The sequence below is a fragment of the Callithrix jacchus genome, chromosome 5 (assembly GCF_049354715.1).
Source record: "Callithrix jacchus isolate 240 chromosome 5, calJac240_pri, whole genome shotgun sequence".
NCBI classification, from domain to species: Eukaryota; Metazoa; Chordata; class Mammalia; order Primates; family Cebidae; genus Callithrix; species Callithrix jacchus.
The window spans coordinates 65,259,734-65,281,564 of record NC_133506.1 but is presented as its reverse complement, the minus strand read 5'-3'; the positions used below and the strand labels follow the sequence as shown (position 1 = coordinate 65,281,564).

General features: G+C 51.3%; 1 protein-coding gene across 50 annotated transcripts in view; it reads left to right on the top strand.

The window, feature by feature from the left end:
- The window catches only part of RAP1GAP2 (RAP1 GTPase activating protein 2), a 239,486-nt gene extending 219,392 nt beyond the window's left edge, over positions 1–20,094 (top strand). For 21 of the 50 annotated variants that reach the window (XM_078372390.1, XM_054255553.2, XM_035299334.3 and 18 more), the window contains 8 exons: positions 1,867–2,004; positions 4,091–4,212; positions 9,537–9,650; positions 9,912–10,026; positions 10,499–10,622; positions 15,101–15,177; positions 15,527–15,565; positions 16,512–20,094. In XM_078372390.1, coding sequence (XP_078228516.1) covers positions 1,867–2,004; positions 4,091–4,212; positions 9,537–9,650; positions 9,912–10,026; positions 10,499–10,622; positions 15,101–15,177; positions 15,527–15,535 — 699 coding nt within the window. In that variant the 3' untranslated portion in view covers positions 15,536–15,565; positions 16,512–20,094. The remainder of the gene's footprint in view (positions 1–1,866; positions 2,005–4,090; positions 4,213–9,536; positions 9,651–9,911; positions 10,027–10,498; positions 10,623–15,100; positions 15,178–15,526; positions 15,566–16,511) is intronic. The other 29 variants (XM_035299337.3, XM_035299335.3, XM_054255551.2 and 26 more) reach the window with 3 other exon arrangements.
- The last annotated feature ends 1,737 nt before the right edge of the window (positions 20,095–21,831 follow it).

The window sequence follows — 21,831 nt, the reverse complement described above, 5'->3', positions numbered from 1 at the left end:
GTACTTGTATGTGAGCAATGGATAGTATTCCTGTCTGGGAGTCTTTGCCCTTGGGGAAGGCTGGACACCTAATTAACACAGAAGGAGCACCCATTGGCCCAGCATCTTCTAGCATTGCCTCAATGATGGGAATTCCTTGGAGGCAGGGTCTGTATCCTGCACTTCTCGACCTTACTGCTGTGGCTCTCCGGTTCCTGGCACAGTGCTAGGCACTTGGGAAGCCTGCAACAGTGCTTTTTTTTTTTTGAGACGGAGTCTTGTTTTGTCACCAGGCTGGAGTACAGTGGCGAGATCTTGGCTCACTGTAACCTCTGCCTCCTAGGTTCAAGTAATTCTCCTGCCTCAGCCTCCTGAGTAGCTTGGACTACAGGCACACACCACCGTGCCTGGCTAGTATTTTGTATTTTAGTAGAGATGGGGTTTTACCATGTTAGTCAGGATGGTCTCGATCTCCTGACCTCAGGTGATCTGCCCGCCTTGGCTTCCCAAATGCTGGGATTACAGGCATGAGCCACCGTGCCTGTGTGCTTATTACCAGGAAGAGTAGCCACATGTATTGGATAGTTGCGATGTTCTGGGCGTTCTCCTCAGAGCTTTGTGTGTATTCTCACAACAACCCCCTGGCGTAGACACCCACATCTCTTTCCCTGGTAAGTCTCAGAGAAGCTCAGTAACCTAACGGGGCATACTCAGCCAGTGGGTGCTGGAGTAGAGCCCAGATACAAATCCTGGCGGTGAAACACTAAAGCCTCCATGCTCCTAAGTTTCATTGCTGCCTGGTCAGATCGAGTGACTGGTTGAATGACTGGTTTGGGGGTTACTTTAGAGAACCTTCACTCCCTAGAACTCTCACATCATCTTTGAGGGCCTTTGGAGCCAGAGAGAGTATCATCCAGGGGGCAACCGAAGCCCCTAGGACTTCCTTGTGAGGAAATCCTCCCTGAGGTCTCCACTGTAACACTCCCCTTCCCATCCAGAGCAGTCTGAGGGTGTTGTCACTTCCCGGGTCCACCCCTTTCGTGGCTCCATGATCTTGTTTTTTAGCTGCTCTTCTCACTCTCATACGCACTTTGACAAAGCCCTGACCGCCCTGGTGGCCCTCTCCTGGGGACTGCACCATTTGCCAATGTGGTCTTGCTCCTGAGTGGCCTGAGCAGCTCCGGGCCCCCCCGAGACCCTGGCTGCATCAAACCATGGGCCGTAACGAAGGTGTGCCTGACGCCCCTGCAAGTGGGAGGGGTTGCTCAGTGCCTGGCTCAATGCACAGATGAGTAAGAGACCCTCACGCACTTTCACCAACGGCCAGCGTGTTCCAAGTTGCACCAATCACACTTTGGGATATAATCCAGTGCATATTATAGATGGAGGCTCAAGTTTTCTGGAAAAGAGTCAACTTGTGGTCAGGCACCTGGGTGTGTTGAATCCCCACCATGATCCTGCGTGAAACACAGAATTTCCATTTGACAGATGAGGAAATTAGAGAGGCTGGGAGCTAGGCCAGTGTCGTACAGGTTGGTTGAGCTCCCAAGCCTCATTTTCCTGACCTGTAAGATGAAGATAACCTTTGTCCATCCTGCAGGGGAGCTGGGGACTGACCCCTCAGATTCCCTCCAGCCACGGCCACGCCTTGCCTCTAGCTGGGCCCAGAGTATGGGGCAGAATGTGGGAACATCCTCTGTAAGCTGGAGTAGCTGTAGTATGGGCCTCTGTGACCGTGTGTGTGTGTGTGTGTGTGTGTGTGTGTGCGCGCGCGCGCACACGCGTGTGCACACACATGCTGACGGCTGTGTCTACAGACTCCAGGAAGAGGGCAGGGTCATCCAGAGAGCCCAGATGCCGATTCCCCAGCCCTCGTTCTCTCTGTAGAGGGCCATCCGTGTGCGCAGCCACTCCATGGAGACCATGGTGGGCGGCCAGAAGAAGTCACATGGCGGAGGCATCCCCGGCAGCCTCAGCGGTGGCATCTCCCACAACAGCATGGAGGTCACCAAGACCACCTTCTCGGTGAGTGGCCCTGGGGCAGCAGGTGGGTCCCAGGGAGGCTCCCCGAGACCAATGGAGGTAGGGTGCCCCCACCCAGGCTTGGGCAGATGACTTGATCAGGGCAAGCTGGATGATGGAGGGAAACTGAGGCTGCTAGGGGGTGACTCTGGGCCCTGACCTCTGAAAATGGTCCTTTGGTGCCTCCATCCTAGACAGCACCTGGGTTGCCACAATGGCCTGAGAAGCCCTCCTGTCCTATGTGATGAGTTTCCTTGACAGCTAGACTCCTCCTCTGGGCCCGCCCTGCAAAATGGTCCTGAGGTGTGTTTCGCTGCGCAGGGCCTTGGGACCCGTGACTGTGAGGGGGTGTCCTTGCTTTGTTATTACTGGTGCCAGCAGTAGCTGCCCCAGCTGGATCCAAAATCTATGCTCTTCATCACCATGTACACAGTTCCCAAGGAAAGAGCGTCCTGTAGGCCTATGAGTTTGATCCTGATGGACTTGCAGGGGCTGGGGGGTTGGAGGGGATCACATAGTTGGGTCTTTCATAAAGCAAAGTGGGCCGGGCGTGGTGGCTCACACCTGAAATCCTGGTACTTTTGGATCCCTTGAGTCCAGAAATTCGAGACCAGCCTGGGCAACAAAGCGAGACCCTGTGTCTACAAAACAACACAAAAATTAGCTGAGCACGGTGTCACACACCTATAGTCTTAGCAACTTGGGAGACTGAGGTGGAAGGATCACTTCTACCTAGGGAGGTTGAGGCTCTAGTGAGCTGTGATTGGGCCACTGCACTCCAGCCTGGGTGTCAGAGCGAGACCCTCTCTCAAAAATAAACTAAAGCAAAGTGGCTTTGGATTTGTATAGACTGGGATTTTCCTTTCTTTTTCTTCAAAATAGCAGAACCTACTCACCATGGTACTAATTATGATTATTATAAATGGCCTTGCATAATTAATTTAATTGAGTAAATATTTTCCTAGCTATTATGCTGTTAACCCTGAGGGTGCGTGAAGTGAGCAGGGCAGGGCCCTACCTCCATGCTGTATATCAGGAGACTCGGGCCGGGTCTCACCACTCTCCTGAGGTTGCATAGCATGTACATGACAGGAGCTGGGGCCTGGGTTGCAGGCTTGGTGGCCTCTGAAGATTGGTTCCAGGCTCCTGTGTGTCTTCCTCAAGCTCCCACCACGCGTTGTCCACTGTGAGGCTGGGGGAAACTGTCCAGAGCAGAAGCCGTCTGGCTGCCCCCAGCCGCCTGCCAGTGCCTGTGGACCTGGCCTCACGGCTCTCAGTCTCATTACTGTGACACCTGCTGGGCCCCGTTTGTTGTAAGGAATGAAGGAGAGTCAGGAGGCCTCACCTGCCAGTGATTTGCTGGATGACCTTGATGCAGTCTCACTATTTGGTCTTCAGCCTTCTCGCCCATAAAATGAGAGGTTGAACAAGGTCCCTCCGGGGTTTCCCTGGCTCTGTGCCTCTTGGTCTGTAACCCCCTGAATTGTTCTGACCGTCTTAGTGTCTAGGGCTCCCTCACCCCGTGTTCCTCCAAAGTTATGGAGGGGTTTTTTGGTTTTTTTTTTTTTTTTTGAGACAAGGTCTTTTTTATGCCCAGGTTGGAGTCCAGTGGTGTGATCTCAGCTCACTGCAACCTCTGCCTCCTGGGTTCAATTGATTCTCCTGCCTCAGCCTACTGAGTAGGTGGGATCACAGGCACCTGCTACCACACCCAGTTAATTTTTGTATTTTTAGTAGAGACAGGGTTTCGCCGTGTTAGCGAGGCTGGTCTCAAACTCCTGACCTCATGATCCACCTGCCTTGGTTTCCCAAAGTGCTGGGATGACAGGCGTGAGCCTTGGCACTTGCCAGTTGTGGTCTTTGGTGGATCATTACCTGGGGCCACGAGGTTTGGCTTCACACAGGGAAAGTGGCTGTTACTAGCCTGAGTCTTGAGGTCTCAGCTCCAATTATAGATCTCAGCCTTCCTAGCTGTACTGCTATTTTCTGGGGTCTCCTCCAGAGCAGGAGCCATTTGTAGACCAGGGAGGGGGATGAAGGGATAGATCGGTGTTTGGGCCGAGAGCACTCATTTTGGCGATTTCATCAGCAGCCTCCAGTGGTGGCAGCAACTGCGAAGAACCAGTCACGGAGTCCCATCAAGCGGCGGTCGGGGCTCTTCCCCCGCCTGCACACGGGCTCGGAAGGCCAGGGGGACAGCCGGGCACGATGGTAACTGTTGGGAAACCTCTACTCCAGCCTGAATCATGGGGTCTGTCAACCCTCTCCACTGTACAGTGTTCAGTGCCCAACCTTGGGGGAGGAGCTTTGCCCAGATGGCCCTGATTTCAGGCACCTGCGTGTCCCCTGTCACTCACGCAGCTCTTTATCCAGAGGCTGACGGTGCCAGTCTCCAAATGGGGCTTTCCAGAGTTATTCTTGCAGCATTTCGACCCAGGCTAGAGACATTGCTGGGTTCCTGTTCCTTTGCCTCCTTTTTCAATGCTCACTCCAAAGGCCTGTCTTGTGGGAACCTTCCCTGATTCTGCCAGGCAGAGTTCCTTGCACCTTCCTTTAGACTTCTAAAAGGTTCTGGGCTTTTTTCTTTTTAAGCAACTCATATATTACATTTAACCTGTTCTGATTCTTTAAAAAACAACACATAGTACTTGCACATTTTTGGGGGGTGCATGTGATCTTTTCATAAAATGCATAATGGTCAAATCAAGGTAATGGAACTATCCATCACCTCAAACATTTATCTTTTGTGTCAGGAACATTCCAGCTCTTTTCTAGCTCTTTTGAACTATGAAAACTATTACTATCAACTATTGTCTCTGTATTATATTATTGAACACTAGATTGTATTTCTTCTAACTGACTGTATTTTTGTATCCATTAACCAACTTCTCTTCATCCTGCCCTCCCACCCCTTCCCAGCCTCTGGTGACACCAGTCAACTCTCTGTCTCCACAAGATTCACTTTTTCAGCTCCCACAAATGAGTGAGAACATGCAATATTTGTCTTTTTTTTTTTTCGAGACAGAGTCTTGCTCTGTCGCCCAGGCTACAGTGCAGTGGCGTGATCTCAGCTCACTGTAACCGCTGCCTTCTGAGTTGAAGCAATTCTCCTGTCTCAGTCTCCTTGAGTAGCTGGGACTACAGCTGTGCACCACCACATCTGGCTAATTTTTGTATTTTTAGTAGAGACAGAGTTTCCCCATATTGGCTAGGCTGGTCTTGAATTCCTGATATCAAGTGATCCACCCACTTTGGCCTCCCAAAGTGCTGGGATTACAGGTGTGAGCCACCATGCCCGGCCACGATATTTATCTTTATATGTCTGGCTTTCACTTAACATAATGACCTCCACTTCCACCCATGTTGCTGCAAATGACAGGATTGCATTCTTTTTCCGTGGCTGAATAGCATCTGTTGTGTATGTCCACAACATTTTCCTCATCCCTTTATCCGCTGATGGACACTGAGGGTGATTGTGTACCTTGGCTATGGTGAGTAGAGCTGCAATAAACATGGGAGTGTAGATATCTCTTCCACCTACTGATTTCCTTTCTTTTGGATATAGTTACCCTGCCGTGGGATTGCTAGATCATATGGTAGCTCCATTTTTAGTGTTTTGAGGACCCTCCATGCTGTTTTCCATAGAGGCTGTGCTATTTACATTCCCACCAACACTGCAAGCATTTCCCTTTCTCTGCATCCTCACCAGCATTCGTGATTTCCTGTCTTTTTAATAAAAGCCATTTTAACTGGGGTGAGATGATATCTCATTCTGGTTCCTGTGGTGGGGGTAGTTGTCACAGACTCTGAATTATTAAAGACAAATAGTAACAGATGTCAGAGAGGATGCGGAGAAATCGGAACCCTTTTTCATTGCTGGTAGGAATGTAAAATAGTGCAACTACCTCGGAAAACAGTCTGACAGTTCCTTAGAAGGTTAAACGTAGTTACTGTGTAACCAACAATTCCACTCCTACGTGTCTTCCCAAGAGAGTTGAAAACAACTGTCCATGAAAAAAAAATGTACATTTACATTTCCTTGATAATTAGTGATGTTGAATGTTTTTTGATATACCTGTTGACTATCTGTATGTCTTCTTTTGAGAAATATCTATTCATATTTCTTGCCCTTTAAAAAATCGTGTTATTTGTGTTTTTGCTATTGATTTTTTTGAGTTCCTCATAATATATTCAGGTTATTAATCCTTGTTGGATGGATAGTTTGCAAATATTTCCTCCTATTCTGCAGATTGGCTCTTGGTTGATTGTTTCCTTTGCTGTGCAGAAGCTTTTCAACTTGTTGTAATCCCATTTGTCTATTTTTGATTTTGTTGTCTGTGCTTTTGAGGTCTTACCTGAAAAGCTTTTGCCCAGACAGACCAACATCCTGAAGCATTTCCCCAGTGTTTTCTTCTAGGAGTTTCTTTGTGTCAAGCCTTAGATTTAATCCATTTTGATTTGATTTTTATGTATGGTGAGAGAGAAGGGTCTAGTTTTAATCTTTTGCATATGGTTATCTAGTTTTACCAGCACCACTTACTGAAGAGACTGCCCTTTCCCAATGTATATTCTCAGCACCTTTGTTGAAAATGAAATGATCATGTGGATTTTGTTCTGTATTATTAATGTGATGTATCACATTTGTTGATTTGTGGATGTTGAACCATCCTTGCATCCCTGGAATGAATCCCACTTGATCATGGTGAATGATTTTTTTGATGCATTGTTGAATTCTGTTTGATAATATTTTGCTGAGGATTTTTGCATCTGTGTTTATCAGGAATATTGGCTTGTAACACTCTCTTTGTTGTATACTTGTATGGTTTTATGTCTTTCTGATTCTTTAGTTGGTGAGCCCATTTGTTCTTTATTTCAGCAAGCAGCATTTCTTGAGTACCATGTGCTGGGTACAGTGCTGAGTGCTCAGACAAGTGCTGCAAAAACATGCAAGCCTGTCCTTCAGAAGCTCACAGTCTTGTAAGGGAAAGGGAGGCATTTGGTTGACTTCCAGATTCCCAGGTTGTCTGCCTATAGCCCTGGGCAGTGGCACCATGTTCTGAAGTAGGGCTTGCAGGGCAAGAGGCAGGGTTATGGAGAAGGATGAAAAGCTCTGTTTGGAACCTGTGCATGGGAGTTTTTGTGAACCATCAGTAGAGATGTCCAGGGAGTGGTCAGAGTTGTAGGTTTTTATTTTATTTTATTTGTTTTTATATACTTTAAGTTCTGTGCAGAATGTGCAGGTTTGTTACATAGAAATACATGTGCCATGGTGATTTGCTGTACTCAGCAACCTGTCATCTAGGTTTTAAGCCCCGCATGCATTAGGTATTTCTCCTATTGCTCTCTCCTTCTCCTTGTCCCCAACCCCCCGACAGGCCCTGGTGTGTGATGTTCCCCTCCCTGTGTCCATGTGTTCTCATTGTTCAACTCCCACTTATGAGTGAGACCATGTGGTGTTTGGTTTTCTGTTCTTGTGTTAGTCTGCTGACGATGATGGTTTCCAGCTTCATCCATGTCCTTGCAAAGGACATGAACTCATTCTTTTCTGTGGCCGCATAGTATTCCACGTTGTATGAGAGGCCTTGACTAGAGAAGGAGAGTTGGGAATCAATAGGGTAGAGGTACTCGTTGACGTTGGCCTAATCAATGTGACCACTGGAGAGGCTGAGTAGAGTACCACATTTAAGGGCAGGTGGAGAAGGGAAGCTGGTGAAGCTGACTGGGAAGGAAAGATGAGAGGAGAGGAGGAGGAGATGGAATCTCTGAAGCCGAAGGAGGAGAAATTCCAGGAAGGGAGGACATCTGTGTCAGACATGCAGAGATGTCCGGCCCAGTGACCCAAACCCTGCACAGGTTGACAGGAGGTTATTAGCAACCTCATCAAAGGTGCATTGAGACACTTCACACCTCTAGCATGGCTTTAATCAAAAAGACAAATAATAGATGTTAGGAGGATATGGAGAAATGGGAACCCTTGCTCATTGCTGGTGGAAGTGTAACACAGTGCAGCTACTGTGGAAAACAGTCTGGCAGTTCCTTAGAAGGTTAAACATAGAGTTACCATATGACCAAGCAAACCCGCTCCTATGTATATACCCAAGAGAGTGAGAACAGTGGGCCATGAAAAACCGAGTCTACCAATACAGCTAGTACACAGATGTTCATGGCAGCATTACTCATCCTAGCCCAAACTGGAAAGAATCCAAATGTCCATCATCTGGTCGATGGATAAACAAAATGCGATCTAGCCATAAAATGGATTATTATTAGAATCAAAAGGAATAAAGTGCGGATACAGGCTACAATATTGGCGCATAAGTGAACCTTGAAAACACTGAGTTTAAGAAGCCAGACAAAAATGCCACATTATATGATTCTATTTACATGGCTGTCCAGAAGAGGCCAGTCTACAGTGGTGGCTTAGGGATCAGGTGGGAGTTGCGGGAAGAGGAATAGGAAGTGATTACAGATGGCTCCAGGGTTTCCTTTAGGGGCCAAACGTGTTCTAAAATCAGATGGTGGTGATAGTTGCACAACTCTGAATATACTAAAAGCCATTACACTGTACACTTTAAATAGGTGAGTTCTGTGGTACATAGATTCTGTTTCAACAACACTACATTGATGGCAGGTGCAGTGGCTCACGCCTGTAATCTCAGAACTCTGGGAGGCCGAGGTAGGCAGGTCACTCGAAGTCAGGAGTTCAAGACCAGCCTGGCCACATGGTGAAACCCTGTCTCGACTAAAAATACAAAAATTAGCCAGGCGTGGTCACACATGTGTGTAATTCCAGCTACTCGGGAGGCTGAAGCAGGAGAATCGCTTGAACCTGGGAGGCAGAGGTTGCAGTGAGCCAAGATCATGCCACTGCATTCCAGCCTGGGTGATAGAACGAGGCTCCATCTCAAAAACCAGTGCATTGAGGACACGGCCATCCTGTCCCACACAGAGCGCACTGTGGGCACTGTCCATGGTCTTTGTTAGACTATAGGAGAAGGAAACTCTTGGCTGAGAGTACCCTTGCTTCCCAGCTCCCAGGGCAGCCTCCTCATGTGGATCCAGGAGCGTATTCTTGTCTGTATGAAGGGCGGCCTCCTGGGACCTCCTGGGAGTCCATGTGTCTTGGGTGGTTCCTGCGGTGGGGGCGGATGTCACAGACTTCGCCATATTTCCTGCTGCATTCCCCACGGGGCCCTCTCTTGACCCATAACTTGGCCAGGTGTAAGGCCACAGCATGGGTGAGAGAGATCTGGGCTAGAGGCCATCAAGCCAAGACCCCAGTTTGGCAGCTCTGGACTTGACCATGAACCTAGAGTAACCCTGTAGTGTAGGGATCAGGAAACCCTGCCGTGTGCTGCCATCTCTGGGGCCTCAGGTGGGAAAGGACATCTTGGCAGTGGTGCTTGGTGGGGCGTTTGACCCCATAGCCCCCTACAATGCTGGTTGCCGGCTGGCAGAGGCTCTGCCTGGGGCCAGGGATGGGGCACGGGTGGAGGCTGCCTCCACGGCCTCAGTCCTCATTTCTGTGCCCTCAGTGACAGTGTATCCAGCACGCCCAAGACCCCAGATGGCGGACACTCTTCTCAGGAGATAAAGTCTGAGACCTCATCCAATCCCAGCTCTCCGGAAATCTGCCCCAACAAGGAGAAGTAAGAGACTGAGGGTGAGGGAAAGGCTGGCTTTGGCCCAGAGCCCTGGAACACACTCTCTGCCTCTTGGCTGGCTGAGAGTGACCATCTCCTGCCTCTGGAACTCTCCAGAACACATAGGCTGATGGGTGGGGTCGTGGGCAGCCACCAGAGGATAGGCTCAGATCTCCACGGGGGCTGCCCTGTCCAATCCCAGGAGGACCCGGGGGTGGAGGGCTCTCGCGTGCCACCAGGGCCAGCTTTGCTTCCTGTTCCCTGCAGGCCCTTTATGAAGTTGAAGGAGAATGGCCGTGACATCTCCCGCTCCTCCTCCAGCACCAGCAGTGTCAGCAGCACCGCTGGGGAGGGCGAGGCCATGGAGGAGGGCGACAGTGGGGTAGGTGTGCCTGTCTACCCTTGGGCAGGCACTCTGGGTGCTGTCCAGCCACCCTCCTTGCATTAGAGGCACTGTGGATCGAGCCCACTCCAGTCTTTGCAGAGGAAAGGGGAAGAATGGAAACGAGAGGTGGGCTCATTGGCCATCACCACCCCCTGGGCACTGTGGGTGAGGGGGTCCCTCTCAGAGTGACATGGCAGCAGCAGCAGAGGACAGGGGTCAGACCTGATGGTGCCCCTGCCTTGGGGCTCCTGGCTGGAGTGCTGAGTGGCTAGTGCTGGCCCAGGAGGCTGGGTCAAAGGAAAGCTTGGAGCAGGAAAGCTTAGAACCAGGGTTGAAGTCAGCAGGAAAGAAAAGAGTAGGTGGGGAGTGGGAGGCAGTGGCCGTTCTGGGCTTGTGGGTGCTATCTCAGACCTGTGTAATGTGGCTACCGAGGGTGGGCTGACCTCACTCACCCGGCCTCTCTCCTCAGAGCAGCCAGCCGTCCACGTCACCCTTCAAGCAAGAGGTGTTTGTCTACAGCCCATCCACGAGCAGCGAGAGCCCCAGCCTGGGAGCAGCTGCTACCCCGATCATCATGAGCCGGAGTCCCACAGGTCAGTGGCATGGGTGGTGTGTGTGACATCACCAGGAGGGCAGGCTGTGCCCTGTCCACAGTTGGCCACCCACACCAAATTATCTGGTCTTCAGCCCTCCTCCCCACTGTGAGGGCCCCACTCTGCGAGCTCTCTCCATCTGTTCATCAGCCTTCACAGCCTAAGTTCCTAACCTCCCTACACAGAGAGTGTGAAACTGAGGCACAGAGAGGTGAAAGCCTTGCAGGAGACCCCGTGGGAATTCACTCAGGGCAGTGGCAAAAATACTAAGGGATAAATAATAGAGAAAGTTACAGAATATAGTCTCAAACCCTTTTGGAAGGCCTAAAGGTTTTTTCATAGTTTCAGTAGAAGTTTCAGCTGAAGGCAGCCTAAATCCCCCTTACATTGAGTTAATAAGTAAAGCAAATAGCCACGGTATGTGGGGGAGTTTACCTAACTAACTTGTTTACTCATGTGGTCTTAAAACTAACCTTTGAGCCAGATGGTGCTCTCGGGGAGGTTGATCAAGATATCCACTAATGGTGTTTGCTTTGGGTGTCGGAATCTGTGCTTTAATCTTCACTCTAGTGGTGTTGACCCAAGCCTTTCTCAACTAAACTTTACTAAATAAATGCAAGTCTTTCTAGTTAGTGAGGGCCGGCAGTTGCAACTGTTTACAGCACTCTACAGGGTGCCTGTAAGCCACAGGGACCCTCAGCCAAACTGGCAAAGCGTAATAATCTGTGTGTCAGTGCTGTGACCTGACGGTGCCCCTGCCCTGGGGCTCCTGTCATCTGTCGCTGGGTCAGAGTCTGCAGGACGGACCCCCACAGGTAGTTGCCCTGATGAGATCCCATAGTGGAGGAGTCGGGATTGGTGATGAGGAAGCTGACTTGCCACTGGCCACCCTTCCCGCCTGCCGGCACTCGAGGGTCCCTCTGTCCTGGTCGGGGTCCTGATAACACAAGAGGGGGAAGGGCTGCAGGGGAGGGAACAGTAGGTGGAAAGGCCCAGAGGTGAGGAGAGAGCAGGCATTCTGGACCTGCACATGGTTCACAGCAGCTAGAGTCTACAGAGCCAGGCAGGAGACAGGCTTGAGCGTTGGCAGGCCAGGGTCATCCCCAAGACCCTGGTGAGGATTTGTTCTCTGGCTGGAAGCTGCTGTTGGAGACTCTTCAGTATTTGAAGACTCTTAAGTAGGGAAGCACCGTCTGGAGTTGAGAAAGACCAGTTTGTTGCTGCAGCTGCTTGGTGGAGAATGGGTTAGTGGGGAGCAGGAACAGAGAGGAAGGAGGAGAGGGGATGGGAGGGGAACCGGGCTGTGGCAGAGTGCCAGGGTTCGGGAGGTACCAAGGAGATACAATGTAGGGGCTCAGTAGCAGGGCTTCAGCGAGAGCAGGAGTCTGGATTTGGGGTTCTGTGATCCCTGGAGCTGGGCAGAGTAGGTTAGCCAGCTCTGGGGAGAAGGTGGGGGGCCAGCATCTGGGAGCTGCGTGGGGGCACTGCTGGGCGGGTGCTATGGGTTCCTGCTCTCATGAGGGCGGCTGAGCATGGAGTGAGCACAGGACTCTGAGCCTGGGTCCAACTCTTGGGTCTGCTGCTCACTAGACATGATACTGGGCAAGTCACCGAGCCATTCTGTGACTCAGTTTCTCTCCAAGCAAAAAATGAAGGGAGGGGAATAGTAGTGTCTGCCTCCGACGGCTGGTTGTATGAAGATTAAAGGTGCTCATGCTTGTAAGAGGCACAGAACTGGTAACCTCAGCATTTGTTAAGGAGTGGGAACGAGACAGGGCAGTCTTGCTCTCCTTTGGAGGTCTGGCAATGTCTAGACACATTTTTTATTTTCACAATTTAGGAAGGGTGCTACTGGCATCTAGTGGGCAGAGGTCAGAGAAGCAGCTGAGCAATGTACATGTCAGCCCGCAACCACATTAGCCAAAGAATTCTCCGGCCTCTAATGTCATTTGGTTGAGAAACTCTAGTCTCAATGATAGAGACACAGGAAGGGCCAATGGGCCATCAGGGTGGCTGAAGCCAAAATATTCCTGGGGTCTGTATGGTGAAGGGGTGTTGCAAAGAGAACCTGCAGTGTCAGAGATAAAGGGAAGATGGTGATTCCACAGCTAGTGGCCCTCTGCCCTTGTGTTTCTCAGTGAGTGGAGGTCACATGCCTCCTCTCATTCAGCCCCCTGAGGTCGGGCAGCTGCAGAGCTGGGTTTGAATCCCAGTTGTGGGATTGACAGGTCCACCTCTCTGAGCCTCAGCTGTAAAGGGGGGTAGTAATACAAATTCCCTGGATTTTTTTTTTTTAATTAAGGCCGGCACGGTGGCTCACAACTGTAATCTCAGCACTTTGCGAAGCCAAGGCAGGTGGATCATGAGGTCAGGAGTTCAAGACCAGCCTGGCCAAGATAGTGAAACCTCATCTCTACCAAAAATTCAAAAAATTAGCTGGGCGTGGTGGCAGGCGCCTGCAGTCCCAGCTACTCAGGAGGCTGAGGCAGGAGAATTGCTTGAATCCAGGAGACAGAGGTTGCAGTGAGCCGAGATCAAGCCACTGCACTCCAGCCTGGGTGACAGAGCGAGACTTCATCTCAAAAAAAAAAAAACTTAAATATTGGAATGAATGAAAGAATCTGTAACCAAGCCTGGCTGCCACTTGGTGTTAAATAAATATCCAAGTAAGGAAGGTTTTGAGTGAAGGAATGAGAGTCTCTGCAAGTTGCTGAAGGTCACCGGGGGCAGAAGGGACCTTGGACGGATCTGGGGACTGGCCGGTGCTTCCCGCTCCCTACAGTGATGCTGCTTCTTACACACCTTTTCTTCACACAGTATTTAACCCCCAGCCCCATGAAAGATGTGCTTGGTTCCCCCAGGATGTGGGTGGGCTTGGGGAGATCCGGGAACCTGTTTTCTGCTATTGGGCTGAGTTTGGGGAGAGAGGTGGTCTGGGAGGGCCTGACATGTATCCATCCATAACCTCAGATATCTGATCATTGGTCATTTCATCCTGGGGCTTCCTGAGGCCCAGCAGAGGACTGACAGGTGACACAAAGAGGTGTCACAGCCCTGGGTGGACCGCCTCTATTCGAAGCACCATGCACCAGTCAGCAGCTTCCAGGAAGGCTATGCTGAGCTGAGCTTTTGATACCCTTGGCCAGAGGAAAGCCAGAAACTCCAGTGGCCCTCCTGCCAGTGGGGCCTAGTGGAGCGTTTATACCTGGCTCTGCCACTACTCACACACTCACTTACTGAAACAGGTTATATGATGGATGTGAAACACAGTGTACAAACAGCAAATAGATGATGTTCTCCACTATAAATCCCATATGTCCAATTGACTCTCACAAAATGCTTTACTGGCATCTGCCTAACCTTTCCATCTGTAGCCAACTTAAGTCTGCAGGTGATGGATATATGTAATTCGGACATGAATGTGGACTGATATTACCATGTTAATGAGTATTTTATGTGTGTGTGTGTGTGTGTGTGTGTGTGTGTGTGTGTATTTTTTTTTGAGATGGAGTCTCACTGTGTCACCCAGGCTGGAGTACAGTGGCATAATCTTGGCTCACTGTAACCTCCGCCTCCCAGGTTCAAGCAATTCTCCTGCCTCAAACTCCCAAGTAGCTGGGATTACAGGCAAGCACTACTATGCCTGGTTAATTTTTGTATTTTTAGTAGAGACAGGGTTTCACCATGTTGGCCAGGCTGGTCTTGAACTCCTGACCTCAGGTGATTCACCTATCTTGGCTTCCAAATTGCTGGGATTATAGGCATGAGCCACTGCACCCGGCCATGAGTATTTCATATTAAGAGAACTTCATTGATCAGTGTAACACGAGTAATTTCTTTGCTGTATCCTAGAACAGTTTTCAAACGCTGGAAGGATATTGACTCAGTTTTCTTTTGTGCTGTTCACAATGTCATGCCTGCAGACACACGTTTTGAAGTTTAATGTACATTACTTTTTTCCTATTAGTTCCTTAAGTCTAGACTACAAAACAATGAATCAAGCCATGATTTGTAGCATGTGCCAATTTCTGTGGTGTAAATATACCTATCGTGGCTGATCTCAAGCTGCTGATGTGACATCCTTGAACGTGGAATTGGGAAGAAGATACACTGTAGCCACCATCTTTAGGGTGTTTCTACCATGTGGATACAATAGACATAAGAGCATAGATAATCATAAAACAGAAAAATAACTAGGAAGTAATGAATTTCAAGTATTTCTTACATCTGTTGAACATAATTTATTGAATTCTAAGCTTATGTAATTCAACTTTACAAAATGGCCTGTATTGAACAAGCTGCTCCCACATTTCTGTAATCCAGGAGTTGGCTCTTATGGACCGGTACAGGTCAGCTGGAGTGCTGGTTCAGGTGGGGGGCAGGAGGCCCCCTTCCCCTGGGCTCCCCGGCCAGTCCCCACATGCAGCCCCAGTGGCCTGTACAGCTCCACCCCCTTTCATGGGTGTTCTTTTTCTTAGATGCCAAAAGCAGAAACTCCCCGAGATCGAACCTGAAATTCCGCTTTGACAAGCTCAGCCATGCCAGCTCCGGTGCGGTAAGGATGCTGTGAATGCCTCCCACACCCCACATAGAAGGCAGCTGCCCTTCTGCAGGCCAGAGGAGGAGGGTTCAGACACGTCAGAGGGGCTCCCCATAGCGGGCAGGGGAAGTTCTGGGGAGGTCTGGCCCCAGCAGGCACAGGCGGTGACTCCCGGCCACCTTTGCCACAACTGCTGAATTAGAGCTTCACCTCTAGACACGGCCAGGCCCACATATGAGGTGTGAAATGCTGGTCCCTTCCTGAGCTCACCAGACTGTCAGGAGCTGAGTGCAGAGTCGCTGCCGTGGAAGGGGACTGTGTTGTCTGGTTACTGAAACTCCTGTATGGGTTTTTGTTGAAACAGGGTCACTAATGTGAAGCAGGACTCCTTTACCTGTCCAAGGTGGGTTGAGTGAATGTTTGTCCCTCTGTGGTCATGAGTTGGGAGGTGTGTTCCTTTTAGATCAGGGTTCAAGTGGCCTGTAGCCTCAGAATGGCCAGACAGATGCTGCCAGCTGGGGAGGTCCAAAACACCACCTCACCCCTGAAGACCTGTGATGCGGAAAGAGGGGCAAGTGGCCTGTGTGGAGATGGGAAGGGGGTTCCCAGTAATACTGGACCAGACGTACTAGCTAGGTCTCCCTTCCACTGATGGAGTCTGGTTTCTATAGGCAGAAGGGGAGTAGCCATGCTCGCTTCTGCCCCTGGAGGGAGGAATTCCTGGGAGTGCTCCCTGGCATCCCTGCCCTCAGGCAGCTGTCCCCTCCTTGTGTCTTTGGCAGAGGCCCTGGGCTGGGTGTGCTCTCCTCCTCTCCAGGTGATGCCCCTGGCAGTCAGTACCGTGAGGAGCCACCCCAGGAGGCCTCTGCTCCTGCCTGCTTTGAGGGGACATGTGGTTTCAGCAGAGCAGCCCTGGGTCAGCTCGCTACCATCACGGCCTGGATGCCTGCTGGGGAGGTCCCCAGAGGCCCATCTGAGCCCCAGCCCTCTCCCCACATGGGGCTCCAGGGGTAGGAGTCAGTGCTGGAGCTGAGGGTAGGGGCATGGACGAACCCTCTTTATGTTCAAACTGATTTATGAAAAGCAGAAGAAAAATGGGCATGTGGACCTTCCCTCTGCCTCCATCATGCACTTCAGATGCCACTGCCCGCCAAAGCCGTGGTGAGGCGCAGCTTCTTGTCCGCGAAAGGTGGGGCCCCCTCATATCAGGACCCTCCTGGTCCTAACGTCTCCACTGAGCTGCAGCCAAAGGCAGGCGCGTTCCCCACCCTTTCCTCCCGATGTCTGCACTGTCCCTTCCTTCCTCTACAGAATGTTGGCTCATTGTCCCCCTCTCCTTGTCTCCTCAGGGAAGCCCTGTTCTGCCTGGAGAAGGCTCCTGTTCTAGCAGTTTGGGAGTGCCGAACATGACCCCGACAGCCCCAGGCCCGCCGCCCCACCGACCACCTGCTCACAGACCAGCCATCGATCTGGGTGTCCCAGGTGGTCACAGCCCTGCCCGCGTCGCCACCGACATGCCCTCCAAGTACCTCCTGTCTCTGGACGAGGCCTCCTTCCTCAAGTTCCTCCTTCCTGACCTCCCAGTGTGATGTCCAGGTCCTTTGTCATCTTGTTCAGCCTGGAGAGGAAAAGAGTTGGGCAGGGAGGAGGGGGGGAGTGGAGGGAGCTCGGCAGTGACTGGGAGCTGATCCGCCTCAGAAACCACGTTTGGGGTTGGGGTAGAGCCCAGCGAGGGCCTTGGCCACAGGGCAGTGCCTTCCTGGACAGGGCGGGCTTTTCCACCAGGAACGCTCTTGGTGGTGGTGGCGTCATGCTCCCAGGAGTCAAGACTCGGAGTGTCCTTGAGGCCATCCTGATAAAAGTCAGCACTATTGCCCCTGTATCTCTGGATCTCCAAAATGTCCATCTTTGCTTCTGTGCTGAGTGTCTTTCCCATCTGCTGATGTAGGCCCGGGGCTGCCTCCCCGGCTGCCAGAGTACCGTGAGCAGGACTCCAGCCAGTTCAAGCTCAGAGACAGCTGGATGGGCCGGGGCCATGCCGCATGCTTCCCAGATGGTGGCGGGCACTTTGTGTCCTGCCCAGCTTCTCACAGGCCCCTGATTATGGCTACTGTGGGGGAAGCCCTGAGGCGGTCTCTTCCCCTTGAGCAGATATTTATTCCACAAAGGGGCGGGGGAGACCAGGAGGGAGAAGGAATTCAGGGAGAGCAAAGGAGCCGTGCTGGGAGGCTGCTGTGTTGGTTGAGAGCCAGGCCGGGGCCCAGGTCTCTGCTGGCAGGGGACGTTCCAGGAAGACCATTTCCCCTCCCCACTTACACGAGGGGAGAGTGAGGTAGGGAAGGTTTGCAGGTTCTGATGGGGTCCATGTAGGGGGAAGGGGCCCAGTGTCCCTCAGCCGCATATGCCCCTGGAGTCTTGGGGGGCCCAGCATGGCCTTGGGGCCTTTCCAGCTACTGTGACCTTCAGCTACTATGTCTGGGGCTCAACCCGCAATCCTATTCCCCTCTCTGGCTGGGGTCTGAGGCAGCTGTCACATCTGAAAGATTCCTGCAACCTGTGCCCCATCTGGATGTGGTTCAGACCCCATGACCCACATGCTCAGCAGAGCTCCCTTGCTGGGGCAGCCAGCTCACCCCCAGGACATCTCCCCGGCTTCTTCCTTCCGAGCGTGCAGGCCCTGGACTTCTCTGCTAGTGGGCCTGGGTTGGGGTTAAGGTGGGCATCCTCCAGGTAAAGCAAGCCTGAAGAGCAGCTTTCAGTGCAGACGGGCTGTGGAGGGACGCTGGCTGGCCCTTGCTGCCTGCTGCCTCCTGGGAGGGCTTTGTCCCTGTCTCTGAGCTGGTAGGCAGGATGGCTGGGTGGCCCCAGAGAAGCACAGACCTGAGATGGAGCCTCTACCTCTGGTTTGCTTTTGGAGTGCTCTGAGCAGGACCCCAAAGGCCCCCTCTGGTCCTGTGTCACTGTCTCTAGAAGCTCCATCCTGTGGCTCCATCCCAGGCTGCCAGTGCTCAGAGGGAGGAGGAGAACGGGGATTGGCCCAGTCTCCCCTCCCTCCTCTGGCCCATGGGACAGGCAGCTTGGGTTCCTGGGGGTCTGCTTCCTCCATGCTCCCCTACATCTGCTCTGATCAAAAATGTCTTTTATGCTACGCCCAGTCGTGGGGCTTGGAGATTTGCTCAGACCTCACTGGCCCTTGCGACGAGGCTCATTTAGATGGTGCTCAGGATGGTATTTGAGGGATTTCCACTGTGATGTCCACAAGTGGGTGTTGTCCAGGACATGTCTCTGGCTCTGGGAACTGCCTGACCCACTGAATAAACTGCTTTCCAGGCACTGCGGGCCCAACCATATGCCTCCAGCTCAGTTGATGCTTAAAACAGGTGCAGAAAAGCTAGAGATAGAAGGTCTTAATGGGAGTTTCTGTCTGTGCCAGTGAATGTAAAGGTGTTTCTTGAAAAATAGTCAGTGGTTCAGCTTTGTCAGCATTATCTCAACACCCAAGCCTCTGGCTTCTTTTAGTACCTCAGCCAGCAATGTCACTGTCCAGATGAGAAATCTTAGCCCAAGTGAGGGGAATGACATGCTTGAGGTCACACAGCTGGCTGGTGGCAAAGCTGGGATTAGAACCCTCAACCCAGGATCCCTTCCTCTGCATGACCTATGTGCTTTCCCGGGGCCCTGGGTTTTGGGGAAGACAGTTAGCTAGTGGTTTGGCCCTGGCGTGCAGCTGATCAGTCAAGGATGCTGGTGAGGCCTCGGTTTCTGCTTGCTTTCATCAGGAGGGATAGTCTTGGATTTTCCAGTGAGGACCCTCAGGCTTTGGATGGAAGGAAATGAGGAGGAAAGGCGATTGGGTGATGTTCCCTGGTGGGATTGGTTCTTCAGCTCCAGTGTGTAATGAGGGTGGAGGCCAGGGAGAAGATGCTGCCTACTAGCCCACAGCCTCCCTTTTCCTGAATTAGGAGGAAAAGTGGTCCAAGAAAACTCGTTATTTTTCCACAAAGTTGGTCAATAAAAACCTGGGTGAGCACCTGTCTCACTTTCCTCCCAGACCCTTGAAGGTGCCAGTGCAAACACTACCTTTCTCATTGGTTTCTAAGTCAGTAGAGACAGCTCTGTTTTGAGCAGTCAGGGGTTCGAGTAGATCTCATGGCTACAGGCAGCCAGCAGGGACCAGGCCGGCCAGCCATGCTCAAGACCCCTCAGCTCCCCTCAGTCTCCAGCTACCCGTCATCAAGGCAAGGGAAGGCCAGTAAAGTTTGCCAAGGCTGATCCTGCAGCCTGGCGGGGCTGGCTGGGGTATTTTTTTACCAAGCTCTGTTTTACCACCAGCCCCTGTCCACCCTGATCCCATGTCTCCCTCCCTTCAGCTGAGCTATGTGCTCCTTTGGAAGACCAGCCCCACCAGGGCCAAGGGAAGCAGAGCCCTGCTGAGTGGGGCCGTGGCTCTGTCCTGCACCTTACTGGCTCTGGAGAGGGGGGCATTTGTCTGGAAGACTGGAATTGAATTGCCATAGTCTTTGATTTTGTGACGTTTTTGCTTGGACTCGTAAATCACCCTTCCTGCCCCTTAGCATGTGTGCGGCTCCTCCTTGTCATGAGTGCTCCCCTTGGACGGTGCAGCTCGGGGCACACTGACATATGAGCGTGCAGATTCCCCTGTGTGAAGAACCTTAGGTAGAACCTCAGGACGGTGGCTTGGAAGAGATGCTTCACGGGATGATGACTTTCCTTTCTTTCCTCTTAGTGAGTGGGTGATTCTAGGCCCCAACTGCCTATGTCATGTAAATAATGTACATTTAATTTATTGCTATGGTAGCACATTGTATTTGTTAATGTACAAAAAAAATTCTAAAAGGTTGACAGATGTATATTTTGTTGCTTAAATGTGTCTTTGCAGAAATTGACAATAAATAACATATTTTGTGTCCATCAGTGTTCAAACTTCTTTGCATGGGGTTCTGGGCCCGGGCAGCACTTTTCAGTTCACTGAAAGTTGCGTATTCTCTGGCCTATTGATGTGTTACTTTGGCCTGGAATGTGTTTTTGAACATTTAAGTTGTTGATGTTTAAAATATTGACAGTTACAAAAGTGGCTGGGCATGGTGGCTCCCACCCTTAATCCTAACAGTTTGGGAGGCTGAGGCAGGAGGATCTCTTGAGCCTAAGGGTTTGAGACCAGCCTGGGCAACATAGTGAGGCTAAATGTGTACTCCTCCTTCCCCCACAAAAACAAAAAAATCCTAAAAAATTAGCTGGGCAAGTGGCATGCACTTGTGTTCCCAGCTACTCAGGAGGCTGAGACTGGAGGATCGCTTGAGCCTGGGAAGTCAAGGCTGCGGTGATCCGTGATTGCACCAGTGTGCTCCAGCCTGGGTGACAGAGTGAGACTGTTTCAAAACAACAGCAGTAACCAAAAGGTCGGGTGCCGGGGTCCCACCTGTCATCCCAGCACTGTGGGAGGCTGAGGTGGGTGGATCACTTGAGGTCAGGCTTTCAAGACCAGCCTGGCCAACACGGTGAAGCACTGTCTCTACTAATACCACAAAATTTAGCTGGGTGTGCTGGTGGTTTCCTGTAATCCCCACTGCTCTGAAGGCTGAGGCAGGAGAATCTTTTGAACTCTGGAGGTGGGGGTTGCAGTGAGCCGAGATCACGCCACTGCATTCCAGCCTGGGCGACACAGAGCTGGGGTCTCAAAAATCAAACAAACCCTAGAAATTTTACATAAACCTTGAATTCTGCTGCTTTTACGAAATCAGAAGCTGAATCTCCTCCTCAGGCAGGAGTTGCTCAGAGTTCACCGGCATCTTTCCCGGTGGTGTGGGCCCTTGTGTGTCCCTGTCTCCACAGTTCCCTGTTCATACTGGAACATTTCAGTCATTCCTGTTGCCTGTTGCCCTCTGGCATGGCTGAGTTTGCGAGCCCTGCTCTTCACTGATTGTCTCCATCCTGCAACGCTCTCCCTCTGCTCACTTCTCAGATTCCCAGTTCGCTCCTTCCAGCTTTCTTTCGCGACTGCATGCTCTCTCTTCCTGTCCTCCTCTGACTCCTGAATTGCCAGTTTCGTATACATCAAAAGAAATGTTTAGTAATTTCAACTTTGCACTTCTAGTATTTTGGAGCTAGTAATACATTTTTTTTCTTTCAGGATCGAAGCGTGTTATTAATCCTTGGAAAGTTTGTAGGCCTAAGGCACAGGTGCCTGTAGTGGCTGGTGCATAAAACTGTTTCTCCCAACCGTCTCAATGCGCACACACTCCAGGTTTTCATGAAATCGCTGGGTTCTGACTCAGGCAAAACAGGCCAGTGGCTACTTGGTTCCTGTTGAATACACACACCCAGATAAAAGCTGAAGCCACACACGTCAGAATGGGAATAGTGAGGGCTCCAGCTGAACAGTCAAAGTGAATGTAGAATTTGCTGTATGAGCCAGCCCGGGTCTGCTGCTGGACCGATACGGTGGTCTAGTCACAAGGACTTGCATCAGGAGGCAGGGGGCAGTTGGCGGTGCCACGTTGGCAACCTGGCAAAAGCGGCTCCAGCAGCATCGCTTGCTCTATTAGGGTCACTGTTGTGTTACTCTGAACTGTGAACCACAAAGTTAACATGGAGCCTTGTTGCGTCTAGGTAATTTGACCTCGTGCATTCTGTGATCTCACATGGAGA